The sequence below is a fragment of the Tripterygium wilfordii genome, chromosome 11 (genome assembly GCF_013401445.1).
Source record: "Tripterygium wilfordii isolate XIE 37 chromosome 11, ASM1340144v1, whole genome shotgun sequence".
Classification (NCBI taxonomy): domain Eukaryota; kingdom Viridiplantae; phylum Streptophyta; class Magnoliopsida; order Celastrales; family Celastraceae; genus Tripterygium; species Tripterygium wilfordii.
In genome coordinates, this window is record NC_052242.1 from 1,179,878 (window position 1) to 1,196,843 (window position 16,966).

Sequence of the window (16,966 nt, forward strand, 5' to 3'; positions counted from 1 at the left end):
TAATGCAATACATTATATATATACATCACTGATTTTGAGGAATTAAAATATTGTTTTTACTCGTAAATCTCTACACGATATAACGATCAACTTCCCAATCGGGCCCTGACACAAAGCCCGGTCCATAAATTGAGGCCCTGGCACGAAGGCCGGTCCATAAATTGAGCTTCAGGTAGATCTTGATCCATACACACCCGAATTCTTCCTAACGTGAGTGGATTTGGGCTCACTGGGCCTCCGGTACCCGTGAAACATGTGAATCCGTTGATTATAACAAAGATACGGTTCCGATGTCGTCACGGTAGACTATGAAAGTTCTGTACTCCTGTTTTTAGTCCAACCCCACGACTTGACAAGGTGGTGGAGCCACGGAGGTATCTTGTTCCTGCCTTGACGCGCATTATCATGCTTAAGACCTTGGAAAAGAAATAATCAAAGGTACTTTTGATTTATCGATGTGTATTCGAAGTAAGTGCGTTTTTTTTTGTTGAATGCACATCAACCGTTTGAGGAATTGCCTGAACGCCATTTGATTTCATTTTTCATTCAATGGAGTTGCTTTTAAGTCGTCTCAAGTATGATTGGCCAATATAAAATCGAAATAAATCATCTTTAAACCAGTAATTATTACCATCATCGTGTATTTGTTTCATTTGTTTGCGAGAGTTAATGCTACGCCTGCAACTTCTAATTTACTAGTTATTTATGGTTTCAGGGAGATGAGTGGTGCTCCATTAACATCCTCCATGGTACAAACAGGTAACTTTTCGTACACATTGATTACTTTAATGCATTCCATCATTAATTTCATTGCGAAGGTTATCATGGCATCCTTCATCGTGCCAATGCTGCTAAAAAATGAAAACCCATTTAAAGATGAAGATTGGGTATTGTTGACTTATGTTGGGATAAGATTGGAAGAATATGAATCTGCTGACGGGGTGTCTGTTGTTGATATTTTTTGCTTAATGTGAATAAGGAGGACATATCTTTCCTGACATGGAGCTTGCTTATTCCCAGCCAAACATGCCTCAAAACCCTGTCTTTTCATTGAGGAATAACACCTTTTTAATCAGTGCTTTGCACCTTTTCTTTATGGACTCTCCATCACGCCAAAAGAAATATTTGTCTTCATGAATCTCATTCTTCCAAGAGGAGCCCGCAAACCACTCAGCAAGTTGAAGCAGTCACACTTGTTATGCACATTTATGTTCTTGCATACATGGATGCAAACATGTGTGATTGCGCTCTCGTTTTGTGCATGTCGCAAGTTGTCTTCGGTGAATTACTGAAATGGGAAACTTGTTACTCGCTCCATCATCAGTCCATCACCATCGTCAAAGCCGTAATACTGGACTACAGAACTTCCTAAGGACTAGAATTTGTGTTCAAGATTTTAATAAAACTTCGTCGTTAGAACCGCCTGTGCGTATGGAAGTTAGTTAGAGATTACCTGCAAGTTGTTGAACCGGTGGTTGCATAAGCTGGCCATATCAGCAGCTAGTCATTAGAGTAGCATGAATCACATTAATAAAATATTTGGATAAGATGGGTTCAAAACAAATGGAGGAATTTTATGTCTCACTCAGAGTTCCTTTAATAAATAAAGAGTTATTCAACTTGTGAGTGGAGGTTCACTATCTATGGTGAAACATGCTTGGTTGGTGCCTTCTTTCACCTCCATTTCAACAAATAATAAACAAAATATGGAAAGAAAAAAAAAAAGGAACTGAAATTTGAAATAAAAGACTTATTTTTTTTTCTTTCCCTGTTCCTAACACAGAGACAAAGGTGCTAGTTCATCTATCAGGCCCACTCTTCTTTTCCAGAGGATGGCAGCTTAGCTGAAGTGGATCCTTCCTATATGAATAACTTAGTTTTGAAATCAGAATCAGGAATCCACTTCAATCAAATAAAGGAATGCCCTCACAAATCAAAACCTTCCACCTTGACCAATATATGTGCCTTTTTTGGAGTATCTTTCCCTTGGATACTATCATGAATAAAGAGCAAGCATAAAGAGGGAAAAAAACAAAATGTCCAAAGCAAGGGGGTGATCTTATTTGTGGGCCTATCAGTGTGAAGATGCTGAGCGTTGTAATGGAGCAGCTATTGATTAAATTACTCAAATCTACGAGAGCCAATTTATACATTATGTACTTATGTATCTATGAAAAGTAAGAGAAGAAAATAAGTGAGAGCTACAGCTTTTAATATAAACATAATAACAAAAGAAAGGAGGAGTTAGTTGCTCTTTATGATATGTCTCTTAATAGTTTGAGAGACATTATTGTTCTATAGATGCTACACTACCTCAACTACAACCCACCAGGCACCTATGTCCATCACAATTCAAATTGGTTCTTTATCGTTGTGACATTTGGCATCTCTATGGTCTTATTTGATGACTTGGTAGAATCAAATCTGTATGGGTCTGCCTCTTTCAGCAATTGAACCACCTCATTCATGGTCGGGCGATATGATGGAGTCTTGCTGGCGCAGCGGATGGCAATCCGTAGTACCTGTATCATCTTGTCCCTGAATGACCCTGATAATCGCTTATCCAATACCTCCATAACTCCTTCCTTGGTGTCTACTTTTGTCGAAACCCAATATACAATATTCTTGTTTTCTCCATACTCTTCTTCTACTGGCTTCTTTCCAGTTATCAGTTCCATCAATACAACTCCAAAACTGTAGACATCACATTTGGTTGTTGCTTTGCACGAATATGCATATTCTGTGACAAGCATTAATTTTTTGAATGAGAGAGTTCAAAATTCTATCAAACAAAGTTCTCATATGCCCTTATTTAAAAGAACTAAGTACACTTGCACAAGGTGCAAGGTTCAGTTCCCCCCCCTCAAAAAATTAAGAATATATCCCCGTAATTTATCACACAAGAAAAGAACTAAGCTTTTGACTATTTTTGCAGAGAATTTTCCTATGTGATTTAGATGCAACTTAATTTGCAGATGTAATTAGGATGCTACTACCAAAACATCATGCTGTCATGAACCTATAGAGGCACAACTTAAGACACTAGATTATATGTTAATGTAATTGAGTTGAGCCAAGTAATAACCTGGAGCCAAGTAACTGTAGGTTCCTGCAATAACAGTTGTGGTAGAATCTTTCCCTCCTCTAGCTTGCAAAACCTTGGCAATGCCAAAGTCTGCAACCTTTGCCTGATAATTGACATCTAACAGAATGTTGGATGACTTGATGTCTCTGTGAATAATCTGTGGCAGCAAATCATGGTGGAGATATGCTAAGCCCTGTGCGACACCAAGTGCTATTTGATGACGGATTGGCCAATCCAAAAGGATCCTCCCTTTGTGCAGGGCATCCCAAAGGTTTCCATTTGGCATGTACTCATAAACTAACAAGCTGCAATCCAAGCTTGAGAAGTAGCAGTATAACTTAACAATGTTTTTGTGTCGTATACTTCCTAGAGTCTCAACTTCAGTGTTCAACTCCTTGTCTAAAATTAGTCGATCATCTGGAGCTGAATGTTTTGTTTTCTGACTCCACAGCCGCTTGACTGCAACAACCTCACCACTTTTCAATTCAATTTTGTACACAGTCCCAGATCCTCCATGACCCACTATATTCTTATCAACCATGGCTTCAAGGATCTCCTGTTGGTTAAAACTTATTCGATGAAAGCTCTTTACATCAAATGAAAAGAATGACGAAGATAAGGTCTCATCGTGCTCCATCACAGCTCTTTCATTTCTGCATTGGCGTTTTATGAAAAGTGCAGTTCCGACGATGATGAGAACTGCTGAAATTCCAACAGCCCATATAGAATTCAGTTTCTTTCGGTTATACTTTACCGAACATATGGGGAAATTATGTTCTGATGAATTGACAGAAACTGACATACAGAGACCTGGGTTCCCTGAGAAACTTTCTACTAAGCCTCCTTTTATCAACGATAGAGGTATTGGACCAGAAAGCCTGTTGTTTGAGAAGTTGATAGAGTTGGGTAACAACTCACATAGACTTTCTGGGATACTCCCAGTCAAGAGGTTGTTCGAAAGATCAAGAACATTGAGAGATTTTAAGAAGGCAAGTGATTCAGGGATTGAAGAATTGAGCTTGTTGCTTTGCAACAGCAGTAGATTGAGCTTGTTTAGACTTCTAATTTGAGATGGTATGGGACCAGACAGGAGGTTATTGCTGAGATCAATCTTCACCAGATTAATGGCTTGAGAGATTTCAGGAGGTAGAACACCTGAGATATGGTTACTCTGCATAAACAGTTCTGATAGGTTTCTAGCATTTCCAATTTTTTTGGCAATCGGACCACTCAAGTTATTGTAACTCAAATCAATGATTGAAACATGAGGAAGACTGAAAAGTCCTTCTGGTATCGGGCCCTCCAAGTGGTTATGACTAACTCGAAACCGCAGAAGAGTGTTGCAATTTTCATAACTATCAGGTATCTCTCCAGAAAACATATTATCCAGGACAAGAAAGTATTGCAATTTACCTCCCCGGCAAACATCTACTGGCAGTGGACCTGATAGTTGGTTCTCCGACAAGTCTATAACAATCATACCTGATGACTGGCCCAGGTCTTGTGGAACATGTCCTGTCAGGAAGTTGTCGTAAAGTGACAATATGCGCAAGGTCTTGGAGTTTGCAATTACACTTGGGAGTTCTCCTGTGAGACTGTTGTTGTAAAGCTGCAGAACTTGGAGCTTGGGAAGACGGCATATAGATTCTGGAATCTTTCCCATCAATTTATTGACAGAGATGTCCAAGTCTATGAGCTCTGTTAGATTTCCCAGTTCCTCTGGTATACTGCCAGAAAGTTCGTAGTTGTAGTATAGCTCTAGCTGTTGCAAGTTCTTCAACAATCCAAGCTCAGCTGGAATCTGACCTGTGAGAAAGTTGCCACTCAATTCAAGATCAACAAGGGATGTCATGTTTCCTATTGATGCTGGGATCTGACCATGAACGTTGCATGTTGCCAAGATCAAATATTTGAGCTTTATCAGCATGGAAATATCATCTGTAAGTTTCCATGCACTGAATTCGGGAATCTCATTGAAGTTAAGCACCTCAAGGTTGGTAAGATTAGTGACTGACAGGGGGAACTTGCCTGTGAAAATATTGTATGACATGTCAAGTATCCGTAACGATTTCAACGGTGAGAAATCTGGAAGAGATCCACCGAGGTACAAGGAACTCATATTGAGCTCTTCTAAGAGAGTGCAGTTGATGATGCTGTCTAGGAGGTCTCCATGTAGATGGTTGTGACCAATACGGAGGACACGTAACTCAGGCAAGTAAGAGCATATATCAGCTGGAAAGCGACCTGAGAGTAACCACCCTGATATGTCAATCTTTTCAACATACCCTTCATTGTTGCAGCTAACCCCGGGAAAATTGCAGTAAGGTTTCCCTCTTGTAACATCCCACTCTGACAAAACATTTCCTGATAGAGAAGTTTTCATGAGACTGAAAAACTCCGACTGGTTAAAATTGATCCCTTCAGAAGAAAGGGACAAAGAAAAAAGTAAGACAAAAATGAAGAAAATAGAATAATGATAAGCCATTTGCAAGAATAGGCAGAAAGAGACACAGAGGAGGAGGGATAGAAAGAGTGAAGTTATGTAGGGGATGGGAGATAGTTAACTTGGTTGTTGCAGGGAAGGAGGTGAGGAAGTGAAGAAGTATATAAGTGTGATGATTCAGGGGATCATTGGGTGCAGTGGTAACAAGCCTTGACGATGAAAAAGCAGGTTTGTGCAGTAGTACCAAGAGAGATGGAAAGAGTTGTGCATATCTTTGCATAAAGAAGCTTTAAGTTTATACTCCCACTAACTCATGTAGAGAATAACATCAGTGTTAGTCCTTTCTACTGATCAGATTTTTCTGAATAAACTGCAACGAATCTAAGTCACCGTCTGTCGTTCTGACTTATGATCACTGACCAGGAAATTATGCTTTGATGGTTCTGTTTTCTCGTGTAATTGCCTTAATTTTTACTGTAAATCGTATTGCAGTACGTCTGAACCTGGTATATGTTGCCTGTATAGCACTTTTTTGCCGGAACTCATTTCTTTATCATGCACATGCCAACATTTTTTGCACTTAATTCTAACAATCAACCACATTACATGACATCTATTTTCTTATTTGCGCTGCATATCATGCTTTGATATGCTTATGCCTGGATAAGGGCCCATCTTCGGTCAGCTTTTCAGTTGTAGGTTAGCTGAGCACCATGAATGCATAAAGAATTGTGTATTTATTAACTGCAGATTCTCACTGAGTGCTTAATTTAGTTTTAGTTTATTGACTGAGGTTGTTAATTTGCAGAACTATTGCAAAGGTGGTTGAATGCAAGTTGTGGTCAAATGGACAGTTAAGTTTGCTCAATTTATCAGATATTACCCATATGGTAGTATATTGATCAGCAGTAGAACTCGTTTTGGTAGACCTTGTTGAGATTATGCCTAATGCATTGCTGCATTCAGTCACCTACTTGTGTGCCTGTGTAGTGCAAATATAAAAATTTTCTTAGTGATTTCTTTTCCATCCTTGGTGAATGGCAGCGAGGAATAGATTAGAAAATTCCTTGCTGGATGGATGTGGATGAGTTGAGAATAATATATTCTCTTGGTATAATCATGTTGGGGAATTAGCACTATGAGGGCAGGGCAAATAAAGGTACTTCGAGAGTACAGTATATCATTTACAATTAGAATCTATGTTGTGCACATAGGACAATCATTTTTTATACTTTGTAATCTGTCTGAACCACATTGGTTGCTCCTCTCTCCCTGTCTCTCTTCAATTGCCAGATTGCTACAGACTCATAGATAGGCATGCATTTAGATGTCCTTTATGCTATTTTTTTCACTATCCACAAAACATGTAATATAGCAAGGACGATGCTGTGTTTCAAGTGTAAATTCTCTGCCAGATGACTTAGAGAAATACTTTTCATTTGGTAGGTAGGCGGGAGTGGGGGTTCGAACTTGGGTACCATTCAATTCGAGTATGTCTTAACCATCTCGGTTGAGGAGTTGTTGGCTTGTTAGGGAAATACACACAACTATATTCATGAGTTTTGATTTTTGTGAACGCATTTGCATTATTGATATGTGATGGGGAATCTGTGTTGGATACAAGTGCTGAATGATCAATTTCAATTGCAAAGCAAAGATGCCCACTTCCTCAAAAGCTTTGGTTGTTGATTTGGCAGCTAGGAATTGCTGTAATCTGATTTGGCAATCTCTTATTAGTTCCTTTTCCTTTTTCTTTTTTTTTTTTGTTGAGATGCTAGTATGCGCCTGAATCATTAGCGCACAATAGCAAGTGCTTAGATAGGGAATAAAAAAGGTCATTGCTTTGATGATTAATTGACAACCATTTCATGGCTAATTGGGTATTTGGGTATTTCCATTTTGTGGAAGTAATCAAATTGAAGTCGTAATTGAGGGCCAAGATGGCTTAACATATCTTAATCAGATGATTTCATGCTACGAAAGGCCGCGTCCCGTCGCATTATAGGATGTTCTTCCCCCATTAATCTTGTGTTTACTGTAATCTAAAATTCTAAAGTGATGGAATAAGGACATGCTTTTAAAAGAGTCAAATTCTTAAGCATTATAATCTCTCTTCATTGGAAAGATTTAAGGGTCTGCTTTATATGGTCCATTTAAAATCATAGTCTACTTGTAATTTAATCTTAATTATGTATGAATTCATGATGAAGTTCACTAATCTGTGGGTTAGAATTACAAAGAAACTGCACCCAAAACAAATTCACAAATTTGTCCAAAATCATTAATTTACAATTAATTTGTCCATTCAAAATTTTGGTTATGATATTCCTGATATTATTCAATCAAAGGGTTGATCATGATATTCAATTTTTTTAAAAAAAAGAGGCATAACTACTTGGGTCATAATTTAGTTAATGAATCTCTTTGAGGTCAAATTGTGTGGACTCGACAGATCATAAGTTTGATTCCCTCTCACTTAGAGTAATATCCTTATGATTATGTGTTGGATTTTGACCTAACTTATCGTGTTGTCATGTCAGGTGAGAAACTTCTTGTGCGCGGACTTGACGGCCTGAGTTTAAACTCATATCAGATGTCCAAATATCAAACTTGTATGATGTTATTCTCGATTAAGAAAAAAAACTCATTGTGAACACATATTATAATGATATGATAATTATTGATTCACCTTTGTGTTTTTATTAAATTCGTGTGCAAATGACAGCTCCTATCATTAATGAGATAAGCCCGAAGTCAAATTTGTCGATATGCTGGCCCAAGCGCACTTGTTGCCTGTTGGACATGTAATGCAGCCCAAACACCGTATCAATTTAGGCCCATTGGGCTCACTAACGTCGGCCGCTCAAATTAGAAGCAAACGCAGCAGGCCAGCATACCTAAACTCAAATTTAGGTTTTTTGTATTAAAATACCCAATCCAAATTTTGGAGCCACTATTTTACAATCATTAATCACTCCTATGATATGTTATAAACTGACCACTTCAGAAATATGATTCTCATTGAATCGAACATTAAACACACATATGTCTAATCCAACTGATTATTAACCGAGCCACCTCTTGTTGGTAGTTAATCCTGATCTGGACAAAACTTTATCATATCTTTAACTTGAATTTCACCATTTGGACCATCTTTGCTAATCAAAATCCCAACTAATTTACATGGCTCGGCTTCCTCCAGCATCTGAACTACACTTCTCATTGTGGGTCTTGTCACAGGAAGACTTGCTGTGCAAAGAATTGCAATTCTTAACATCTTCACTGCATATTCCTTGAAACCATCTGCAATTCTTGAGTCTACTACACCAAACATACTCTCTTTGTTCTTCATCATCCTACACACCCAATTCACTATGTCATTGTTCTCCCCATAGGCCGGCTCTATCGGCCTTTTTCCGGTCACTAGCTCCATCAATACGACTCCAAAACTGTACACATCGCTCTTCTCGTTCACTTTGTATGTGTATCCATATTCTGCAGACACCAAATGGAACACTAATTAGCAATCTAAACTCTTGAAAATGACAAATAATTGAACCATATAAGGTGATTCAAACTGGCTTACCGGGAGCGATGTAGCCGAGAGTACCAGCGATGGCTTGTGTGGCGTCCTTGCCGCTGTTAGACTGAACAATCTTGGCGAGCCCAAAATCAGCAATTCTAGGCTTCAAGAACTCATCTAACAAAATGTTGCTGGACTTCACATCCCGGTGAATTACCGGCCTCTCGCATCCATGATGCAGATACTCCAGCCCTTTGGCCGCCCCTACCGCGATTTCACACCTTGTTTCCCAATCAAGTTCCATCTTTTGGCTTGAGTGCAGCTTATCCCATAAGCTCCCATTTGGCATGTATTCATACACCAACAAGCTACTGTCCTCACTAGTTATGCTGCAATACAGCTTCACCACATTCACATGCCTTATTGAGCTCAAGGTCTGCACCTCGGCTTCAAATTCCCTCGACTTACTTCCACGTCTTCCGAGCATCGGAGAACTGCTACGTGTCATTTTCCGGCCACTGATATCAGTATTCCAAATATGTTTGACAGCAAGTTCTTTACCATTAGAGAGTACTACTTTGTACACATTTCCAGAACCTCCTTTCCCTATCAGATTCTCTTGCTTAACGGAATCAAGAATCTCATCTTCTGTGAAGGTTAACAAATGGAAGGACTTTACATCCCAAGTTTCTTCCTTCAAAGAACGCCCATGATCATCCTTTTCTCTCTTCTTTAGATAGAAAAAGCATCCAAAAGAGACGAGGACCATCACTGTACCTAAGAGAAAGCAAACAATGAGTGTCCGGACATCTTTGGACATCCTGGAATCCTTCGAACACTTCTGGAAGGACTGAATACTCTGGCTGCAGAGACCAGGGTTTCCGGCGAAACTTCCATTATATGCTGCAATAGATAGAGTTGGGGGTACACGACCGGCTAATCGATTGCTAGACAGATCAAGCAGGCTTAGTCTCAATGAAGACAAACTGTCCGGAATTTGACCGGAAAGTTCATTGTTTGACAAATCCATGGAGTTGAGAGTAGGTAGAAAGCCCAAAGATGACGGAATTTCGCCGGAAAGTGAATTGTGAGCCATGTTTAAGTCACTGAGTGAATGACAAGAGCCTAAAGACTTTGGTAGTGACCCAGAAAACTTGTTGTTTTGGAAATGAAGACTACTCAAATGCTTCAATTCCCCAATAGTCGCCGGAATGTTGCCGGAAAACTGATTGTTATTAAGCTCCATAGCAACCAAAGATGTGGCATTTGTAATCTCCTCTGGCAATTCACCTGATAATCGATTGTTCCCAACCAATAACTGCCACAAGGATTTTGCATTACCGATATCTTCAGTGATTGCACCTTCAAATTTATTCAATGTAAGATCAATTATATTCACATTGGGCAGTCCCCATATTCCAGCCGGAACTACACCTGAAAGCGAATTGTTTTTGACTCTGAATCTTTGCAACGATGCACAATCTGTGTAGCTCACCGGGATTTCACCGGAGAAATTGTTCTGGAGTATGAGAAGCCCCCTCATCTTCCCTTTCTTGCACATATTCGGTGGAATTGGACCCGACAGGAAATTCTCCGAGACATCAAGGTAATCAAAATCAGCCCAAGAACCGATCTCTTGCGGCAAAGGACCTGTTAGCTGGTTAGTGTATAACGAAAGATTCACAAGCTTCTTGAATTCACCAAACTCGACTGGTATTTCGCCAGAAAACTCGTTTTCAAACAATTGCAAGGTCACCATGTTAGATAAGAATCTCAATTCAGACAAGTCCCCCTGTAAATAGTTTGATGAAGCATCGAAGTTCATCAAATTCGTGAGGTTTCCGAACCCGATAGGAAATTTTCCTCTCAAGTTGTTCGTGTAGATCTCGAGTTGCCAGAGCTTCTTAAGTTTCGCAATCTCCGCCGGAATTTCACCGGATAAATAATTATCAGATAGCTCCAAGTTTACAAGCTCCGTGAGGTTTCCGATTTCCGGTGGAATTGTCCCTTCTATGCTGCAATTTGACATGTAAAGCCAATTTAGCTTCGTGAGAGTCACCACCTCCGTCGGAAATGGAGTTTGATCAAATGGGTTGTCTCCGACACTCAGTGAAACAAGACCCGTCATGTTCGTGAGCGATCTCCATGGAAAATCTATTAGAACAAACAAGAATTGAATAACGAATTGCTTGAATTATTAAACTAATAGAAGAAATAACGATTTGAATAACAATTATGACCTGTGAATCCGCTTTGATTCAGATACAGATACTGCAATTCACTGAGAGATGATACATCAGGGAACGACCCAGTGAACAAATTGTTCCCCAAATCCAAGTACTGTAGCTTGACGCACTTATTCAAGTCTTCCATGATTGTTCCGTGCAATGAATTGAACCCAAATGAAAGCCTGTCCAATGACTGAAGTTGACATATTGAATCAAGAGGAAGAAGCCCTGTTAACTTCTGGTTCGAAAGCTCAATTTCCTTCACCGACCCTGTTGAATCACAAGTAATTCCTATGAAATTACATATTGGATTCGTAGACAACCATGAATCAAACACGTCTCCGTTTGATTTTTGGAGGGAGGTTTTCAGATTAAGTAGAATTTGAAGGTCGTCGGATTTGATGGTGGAAATTATGGAGATGAAGCAGAGGAAACAGAGAGTTGTCCGAGCCGTTGACATCTCGGCCGGTACAAACAGGGGAATGACTTCGTTTTGGTATTCGAGAGAAGAAAAATGAAGGTGGAAGCTTTAAGATTGCAACATTTTAACTACACTGGCGAGCGTTCGCACTCTTTTTTTTAGTTATAAGAGAAGAGGATGGAGGTCATTTTAAGTCGATATCTCTATAAAATATCATACACATGAATGACATCGGAGCTCAAACATTGGCTTTTTTTTTTACAATGTCTTTTTTTTAATAACCGAAATGATATTGTAAGAGTATTTCTTTCGACATTCCATATAGGGCTAGAGTCGGGTGATTAGGCTTACGCACACAGAAGTTTCACACTTAATAACAGGATAAGTTGAGTCAAACTGATGAAAACGACAAAACTATTATTAGTATTTATTTCTAATTAGTATTTGTTTAGTATTTATATTCTTATTGGTATTTGTTTTTAATTAGTCTAGTTTAGGAGTTGAGTTGAGTTTCGATTGAGGTATAAAGTAGTTTTCTACATAGTTTTGGTCTTTTAATTTGAGTAGGTTTTGGATTGTTTGCTTTGGCTATATAAATCGATAGAGTTGTACTTATTTAGGGGAATCAAAAGAAATTAAACAAAAATCGAGACTTGTTCTCAAAATTGAGAGATTTCTCTCAACCCAACCTTAATCTTAATTCCATTAAGATCAAGGTTTTCATCACAAACCCTCAACACGTGGCTACAATAATATTACCTATAAAGTTTCAATGGAAATCAAACTCGTTCTCTCTCAAATTCTTATGATTTGATCCCACCTATATTCACTGTACATTAGCTTTAGACAACCTTAATAATTTCATAAGGACTCCTACTCATCTTTTCTGGTACAACAGTTGATCTTCATTGCATTTTTTTATTCAATAATAATATAAGTATATTCATATTCAATTATATATCTATGATCTACTCAAATTGCAAATTTTTTACTCTGTTTTTATATAATATGCAGCATTCAATAATGATAATGTCCCTCATTTTTTGGTTGTTAGAATAATAATATGTGGGGTCAAGTATATACTATTGGGAAAATGCTAATCGGTGCTCTTAGAGTCATCCCATTAGAGTTGATAGTCTATTTAAGTCTCTCTCAACGATGTCACAAAGGTAGACTAATTTGATACCTGAGAAAGTTTAAATTTTTGTCTCATCTTTTTCTCTCTCCAACTGGTTTTGCATAAAAACCATCGAAGTCCGATAGAATAAATTAGCGCAAATAAAGTGGGTTTTAAATGACTAAATTAACCTTAAGATTTTTAATCTATTTTCTATTTTGAGATTTTATGATTTAATATTTTAAATTTAGGATTTAGAGTTTAAGAGTTAGTATAATTTAGGTTTATGTTTAACGTTTAGACTCATATCGAAGGTCCAAAGTGCAAACTTATATGATGTTCATATCAGAAATCCATACCCCCATGCATGTTAATAATATTGTCCACTTTGGATTATCCGGTTCTCGTGAATACATCGGGTCTGCACAACTTTGTTCATCCCAAGCCCAACTATGACAGGCTGAAGCCACAACCTCACTGAGCAAAGCTCAGCTATTAATGGGTCAAAGCCCAACTCACTAGGCTTGAGAAAAGGCCTTGTGTCATGATAAGAGTGAGTTTTGCCTATATAAGCCACTGGGTTGACTTTGTCCCAACTAATGTGGGATTGAGTCATAACACTCTCCCGCACTTGTGGATTGAGTTATGTCATACCCAACAAGTGGAGTAGAGGGATACGCTCAATAAAACCGAATTGCTTCAATATCATATCAGAAATCCATACCCATACCACATACATGTCAATAATATTATCCGCTTTAGGTTATCCGATTCTAGTTGATATATTAGGGCCGCACGACTTTATTCATCCCAAGGCCAACTACTACAGACCGAAGCCCCATCCTTATTGAGAAAAGCCCAACTACTAATGGGTCAAAGCCTAACTCACTAGGTTTGGGAAAAGACCTTGTACCATTTTAAGGGTGAGCTTTATCCATATAAACTATTTGATTGGCTTTGTCCCAAATAATATGGGATTGAGTCATAATAGTTCAAAGTGCAAACTTATATGGTTTGTAATTGTAATTCAAGGTAGTTGTTGAAAATAAAACTAATAATTGAAGATATTGAAAGCTATAATTTTTTTTTTCAATTTCGAATACATCAGTATTCTCATAATCATTATGTTTGGAAAGTTGTTATGTCTGTGTCATTTGGTGGATGCTCCTTAGTCCTTAATCAGTGCCCTCAGCAGCTCTCCTATATTATTAAGGTCAACTTAATATAAATTATAAATTGACGATGATTGAGTCACCAATGGTGGAAGTATCATAACATACATGTACAAGCCCTAACGACATATATCTCTCCCATCAATTTTGTTTTCAGCAATAGTACTAATTCATGTTTGTTTTCTCCAAGTTTCTACAAAATTTAGTTTGAAGACGGAGAGTAGGAAGAAAGGGACATGAAGAGTATGTCATTGACACACATACAAGGGCCAAATACCAAAAAGGTTAGGACCACAATTCACAAACACTCCACTAAGTTACTAGGAAGAAAGAACACTCCACTAGGGGTGTTCGCGGTCGATTTTTTTGACATGAAAATCACCGACCAAAAGGTCGATTTTTTTGATTTTTTGTTGGTTTGGCTCGATTTTTAATGTGCAACTTTGTATCATAAAAAACCGACCAATCATTTCAGTGTCGGTTTTGATTTTGGTGATTTTTTTTGAACAACCCTAGTTGTAGGCTTGTAGTGAATTGGCGACTCGGATGCAAGCTGCATTCCTGTTATTCAACTCATCCAACTTTGTAACCCAAAAATATGGTCAGTCTTTTTTTTTTTTTAAACCCGAGAATGACACCATAAAGTTAATTTGCTCTTTGGACATATAATATGAGTCTAAACTCGAGCCATTATGTACGAGTGAACACAAATTTCTCACCTGATAATAGAATAAATTGGGTAAAAAATCAACACGCGACTATGAATTATAAAGGTTGATTCATGAAGATTCTCATTATTATAACTAAATATATATTAATTTACTATATATTATAGATTAACCATTAAATCTTTATTGTACTGATTGAATCTCAAAAATCTTTAACCTTCAACTTGATAATTCAATACACGACTCCATTTTAATACGCATGCAATAGAAATAGACAAATTAGTTAAGAAAAAGTATACCAGACCGCCCCTGGCTGCTCGTCCCCACCATGGAAGGTGCAATGTAATTAGCCGTATTTGGCGCCAATAGTTACTCTTTCACTATTCAGTAATTCACATCACTCTTTCTTTATTTACTTTTTTTTTGTTTTCTTATACCGGTCGTTGAGCCGGTGAAGCACGGAAGCTTCAAGCCGCCGTCGTTGACTAATCCCTACCCATCACGTCGTTAAACGATGTCAGATCACCAAAAAGTTTGAAAATTATACCCCCACGCGCTCCATCGATGCGCTTGTTTGTAACTTTGTGTACCTTCGGTCACGTCCTGACAAAGTTGTTTGCTTCAAGGGAAGTTTCGGACTCATTGAATACAATTATCATTTTCTCCCTTCTAGAAGGATTTAAAAAACGTGCAACAAGGATTTTTTGAAATGTAAATGATGATGAGTGAGGGGTCTCTAATCCTCTAACCCCAAGAGTCCAAGACCGACCGTGTGAACAAGTTAAATATTTGAATGGGCCCGTTTTACCAACATTTGGGCCCGCAATACGTGTCCCATACTTCCTTTTTAAGATGAAAATGAAATCTATGTAACAGACATAGGAAATACCAGGGGCGAGGAGCTCTAGGATGATGGGGTATGAGGAGATGGTTGGGAGTAGACAAAATTAAGTAGGGGTTTCGGGGCGTTGTCTTCGAATTTTGTTTAGAAATTATTAAAAACATCGCTAAATAATTATAATATGTCTTATTGTTTCAATCATTTGAGTATGATTTTTAGCAAGAGGGGATTTAAATTGAAAATTCAGGGGTTTTTTTCTATAAAATACTATATATTTAGGTATAATTAAATTTTTTTGATGGCTTCGCCACTGGGAAATACAAATGTTTGTGTGTGTAGACTGTAGTTCGTTCTCATTGATTTTCATTGGTTTCGTGAAGCAGCTAAAAGGGCTACAATGAGATGCAATATGCTCGTGATAAACGATCACCTTCAAATATATATACAAAGATAAAAACGTAGCGTGGGGGGATTGGTAGCATATATACGTGATTACACAATGTATGATTCACATTCGATTCACTAGGTGAGTCAAAGATTATAAAGATCTATTGTAGTTTGGAGCGTGGTATTCTTCAAGTTATTCTTTTCTATATAATTACGTACGATCGAAATGGTCCGCTATGGCGACCACAGCCTTCTGTCTGTTGTCCTCTTATCTCTTCAATGCAAATCTACTATCTAGTGGGTTTCCTTATAATATTGCACTGCTGGTGTCTGAACCTTTTCTTGTCCCAATAATTCATATATATATATATATATATATACACACACACACACACCTAATACCTGTTAAATGATTGGTTAGTTGGTCCTTATTAATATGAATAATATTTTCGGATCCAGGGGCATTATTGACCGTGATTTTAAAAAATCATATCCAACGGTCCACCTCTTTTCCCTCAAAAATAAAGAATCCATTTCACCTCTCTTTGACTACTAAACACAACCAAACCCAACACTCAGCAACTCCATTGTTGCACCGTATGAAACAAAGAAGAAAAGATAACTCTATCTCATATGATTTGATTACACTATTACAGTAGATTTTTGTTGTCACTTGGGCTCCTTATTGGGCCCCATACTTTAGGCCCAGTACAGTGTTCACACTACTAAAAGAAAAACAACCTTTTGATCAGTGGACAATGTGTCACAACCCATTTACAAACTGGTTCAGTTCCCATTTACCAATCCACTTTTGATCAAAAGAGCTTAATTTCTTTGACCAACTAATCAAATGAACCTTTTGGCTTTCCACTCGTGCTTTTACTTTGCTCAGTCTTTTCAATTTCCACCATCTGTCTAATCATAGAGATTTGGGTTTATGTATGTTCCGATGCTCAATCTGTATCAATACTTCAATAGAGGCCAACACAATCTTTAATAGTCCATCAGCCAGGTTTTGAGACTTAGCTGCTTGAATTTGTTTGGGCCTTATGGGCTAGGTCTGGCCCAATTCAAATCTGAT

The 16,966-nt window shown here is 38.1% G+C and overlaps 2 protein-coding genes and 1 long non-coding RNA gene across 3 annotated transcripts; 1 reads left to right on the top strand and 2 right to left on the bottom strand.

Annotated features, from left to right (window-relative positions):
- Positions 1–241: 241 nt before the first annotated feature.
- On the top strand, positions 242–7,299 carry LOC120008596. The gene is made up of 3 exons (XR_005470539.1): positions 242–438; positions 716–759; positions 6,337–7,299. It is a non-coding gene; the product is annotated as an uncharacterized LOC120008596 (long non-coding RNA).
- Positions 2,122–6,217, bottom strand: LOC120008594 (receptor protein-tyrosine kinase CEPR1-like). The gene is made up of 2 exons (XM_038858972.1): positions 3,086–6,217; positions 2,122–2,740 (listed from the first exon to the last, which is right to left on the bottom strand). The coding sequence occupies exons 1-2, from the start codon at positions 5,568–5,570 to the stop codon at positions 2,346–2,348; spliced, it is 2,880 nt and encodes a 959-aa protein (XP_038714900.1). The 5' UTR covers positions 5,571–6,217; the 3' UTR covers positions 2,122–2,345.
- A 1,123-nt stretch (positions 7,300–8,422) lies between the features above and the next one.
- Positions 8,423–11,848, bottom strand: LOC120009177 (receptor-like protein kinase 7). The gene is made up of 3 exons (XM_038859649.1): positions 11,292–11,848; positions 9,115–11,205; positions 8,423–9,023 (listed from the first exon to the last, which is right to left on the bottom strand). The coding sequence occupies exons 1-3, from the start codon at positions 11,737–11,739 to the stop codon at positions 8,620–8,622; spliced, it is 2,943 nt and encodes a 980-aa protein (XP_038715577.1). The 5' UTR covers positions 11,740–11,848; the 3' UTR covers positions 8,423–8,619.
- Between the last annotated feature and the right edge of the window lie 5,118 nt (positions 11,849–16,966).